The 3,681-nt window shown below is 39.4% G+C and overlaps 1 protein-coding gene across 1 annotated transcript; it reads right to left on the bottom strand.

Moving 5' to 3' along the window:
• Positions 1-390: 390 nt before the first annotated feature.
• Positions 391-1,644, bottom strand: Cabs1 (calcium binding protein, spermatid associated 1). The gene has a single exon (XM_004647924.2). It carries the CDS (start codon positions 1,604-1,606, stop codon positions 485-487), a length of 1,122 nt encoding a protein of 373 aa, XP_004647981.1. The 5' UTR covers positions 1,607-1,644; the 3' UTR covers positions 391-484.
• Positions 1,645-3,681: the final 2,037 nt, after the last annotated feature.

Below are 3,681 nucleotides of genomic sequence, written 5' to 3'. Positions count from 1 at the left end.
TTTTTATATAGTGAGAGTTGCAAATTGTTTTTTATAGAGGAGAATCACTGGTGGGGAACAAATTAAAACTGTTTTGGCTATCTTTCAATACTGCAATAATTTTAAGATGTTAATTTGATTCTCTTCATATCCTGAATTCTCATTAAAATATAATATTGAGGCTTAGCTAAAATGACATACATCATTTCAGAAAATAGGGTTCTTCACCGCTGTCTCCAAAGTGAGATGTTTTCACTAAAACAAATTACTGTTAGATCACTAATCCTTTATGACAGCAGGCAAGCTCCTATGCAGCTCGTGTCAAAAACTTCCAAAAGATATATTCTGCAATAAGACCTCTGTTCATACGCTTCTGAATTTTCTAAGTCTAATACTTGCCTTAATGGCTACGTTCTTGAAAGGTTTTTCTGGCTGGAAAGCCTTATAAGTGTGTGGACTGGCTTCTAGTTTAGGGCGCAGCTCTGGGTGGTCCCTTTTCCTGCTTTCACATCATGAGCTCGTCTGGGTCTTCTTTCAATAGTTTAAAGATGCCGGTCTCGGCTGGGGAGGTGTCTTCCTCGTGATTTGGAGAGTCAGAAAGCTGCTCAGTGTCCTCAGGTGTAGATTCTGTTGTATTATTTTCAGGCGCATCTTCTGTGGTGTCATCTTCTCTCTCTTCTGTGATCTTCTCAGCTGCTGATACAGGGACACTGAAGTCGTACCTGGACTCGGCTGCAGTAAGCAAAATGGATTCAGTCTCTGCTTCCTTTATTGTGTTTTTCTGCATCCAAACACCGGCTTTGATGGTGGCCTCTTCATCGTTTAGCGTCTCTTCCAGGTCGCCTTTGTCTTTTTCAGCAGAGGTGGTCAGTTCAAACACAGTGACGTACTTCTCATCAGTGTCTCTGAGGGTATCAACAGCCTTGGAGTCATCCTGGGAGACTACTAGATCAATTTCAGTTATGTTCTCTTCTTCGAGGGCTGTTATGTCTGGAATAGTGATGTAGTCGTTGTCAGTGGAGGGGGAGTTTTCAGCCTCAGGGATGAAGGAGTCGGTGGGCTGGAGGGAGGCACTGCAACTGTTAGCATCAGTCTTCCCTTTTTCAGCTGCAGAAGCAGGGCTGCTGGTACTCTCCGCCAGTCTGCCAGAGCCTTCAGCAGGCTCAGCTGGATCCTTGTCCCCGATATCAGCAGTAGCCAAGAAGACATCTTCTTTTGTTATACTGGAAAAATCTATTAAAGAAACAGTAGCAACTGGGGATGAAACCTTGCCAATGTTCACTGGAATGAAACTTTCAGCATTGTATTCCTTAATTGAGCTTGTTGCTCCAGTGGGAGTTGTCTTTTCTCTTTCCAGAGGAGCTGTTGACTTAATGTGGGTCTCCACTTCATCTTCTGATTTTCGTCTTTCCTTTGTAGATGAAATCTTGCTGCCTATAGTTGTTGAAAAATCATTTTCTAGCATGCAGTCATTTGCTGAAGTGGCATGATCCCCTTCTGATGTGATAGTTGCTTCTGGTCTAGGAATATTGTTATCACCTTCAAAGAAAATGGTTGTCTCAGAAGTTATCTTACTGCTTTCTGTTGGAGGATGAGAATACATATTTGGAAGTCCATCTTGAGCCATGGGCTACGTGGCAGTGTACACTCCCCTGGTCTTTCTTCTGGCTTAGTGGCACCCGTGGGCAGGACAGCAGCGCTTATCCTAGTGACTGGAGCATTGGTCATCATGGGGATTGTTGCATCAGCCCCAGTGCAAGGATGCTGCTGCTCTGGGGGCTGTTTCTTTGTTATGATTGGACATCTGCTTTCAGAAGAATTGGTATTAGATTGAGAGACACTGGAGTCCTTCATGATTACAAAATAAAAATTCAGACCAAATATTTCATTTATGGGAACTTAAGATTCTGTCTCTGTTTATAGGGCAGCACCTTCAGAGTGAAGCTTGAAGCATACGGAGTAAAGTCTGCTAGGTAGTGGGTGGATTTGATATCAGTGGTAGGCACTCTAAAAGTGATGGATTATTAGCATTGCCTTATGGTCACCTATTTTCTAAGAGAACAACAGGATTTTGTTTGTTTGTTTGTTTTTGCATGAAGCCTTCTTCCCTTGAGATTTATGATTCTTAAATGGCAAAAAATTAATGGCAATTTTGGCAGGCAGTGTAGTTGAAGAAAGTAATGAAGTAGCATAGACCAGTTAGTTCTTTTTTTCAGTCAGATCTCATATTTTTAGTAAGAATAATAAGACATTAGTTGCTGGGCTGTTAAGAGTCACTTCAGAGTGAGTGTGTGTCATCCATGAGTGACCATCACAGCTGTCCTTCAGAAGTATATGGTGAAATCCATAGGGGAGTGCATATATTTTAGCAGTGTTGAGGCTGACACTGTCAGAAAATGTAGTACAATCTTTCTTGACCAATAAATCATTGTCACCAAGGATATTATCTAAGATAAAGAATCAGATTCTCTAGATAATTTTTATTCTATTTAAATAGTAGTTTCATCTGTTGTGGTGTCTAGCCATTAATTGGAACATTTTATGTTTTTAGAGGAAAGTACTAAAATTATTAATTGCTCTTTTTTATTAGTACATATTGCAGCCCATAGCGATTATAGTCATCATGGGGAGTTGGCCCATGTGCATAGCACATGTTCAATCTTATCAGTTCTCCTTTCATTAATCCTCCTTCCCCCATCTTGTTTCCCTTTGCATTTATAAAAGATTTTAACTAGAGATATATCTTTTAGAGTATATATCTGCCATATGCTTTTGCTGTAGTGAAATTTTACCTGGCTAATAGGTATATTTTTCTTGTAAAATTTAAAATATTTGATTCAGTGTCATTTTAAAGCTCTAATTTTTTCCAAGTTCATAATAAAAAGCTGTTTTGTTTTTTGGGGGAATCTGCTAACAAAATTGAGAGCATGATAATAAAGCTACAGGGAGCACATTTATGGTCTTCAGGAAAATGCTGCTGTCATAGTGATATCCACTATTAAGGCTTAGTATGGAGGTCTTACCATTCATCAGAAGAAATATCGTACACAATTGTAGGCTGAATTTTGTCATAGAAAAATAAATTTTAAGAGGTGTCAGTGTGTGGCATAGAGGCAGTATTTAAAATGTACACATTTGGACATTAGAATTCCTGTTCCTGGGGGCCAGGGAGATAGCTTACTGGAATAAGTGCTTCCCTGGCAAGTGCAAGGGCCTGAGTTCAATCCCCGGTTCTGAAAAGAAAAAAAAAAAAGAGAGAGAATTCCTGTTCTAGTAAGAGTGTATATATTTCTAGAGTTTTAAAATTTATTGGAAGAACCATGGTTCTTAACCTTCAGCTGTGACTATGATCTTTATAGGGTTACTACGGAAGTTTTCTGTTCAGTATCTGCACTCACAAATAATTTCTGTCTTTAGGAACAGTGAAAGAAACAAGATGAGCAGCCTTATTTTGAAAACTGTTTACATCAATGCCCACATTTTTGTTCTCTTTCACTCCAGTGGTTGGATGGTGGGTTCATGACTGAGGTCATTATATTGAAAATATATTGTCTTGTGGAGTCTCTCTATCCCTGTCCCCAAGGACAGAAGAGTCATCAGTGACCTCAGATATCTGTCTATCTACCTACCTATCTGTCTGTCTGTCTATCTATCTATTCTATCTATCTATCTATCTATCTATCTATCTATCTATCTATCTAT

The sequence above is a fragment of the Octodon degus genome, unplaced genomic scaffold (assembly GCF_000260255.1).
Source record: "Octodon degus isolate 3935 unplaced genomic scaffold, OctDeg1.0 scaffold00341, whole genome shotgun sequence".
NCBI lineage: Eukaryota > Metazoa > Chordata > Mammalia > Rodentia > Octodontidae > Octodon > Octodon degus.
The sequence above is the reverse complement of the archived record's forward strand: the minus strand, read 5'-3'. Positions and strand labels throughout refer to the sequence as shown.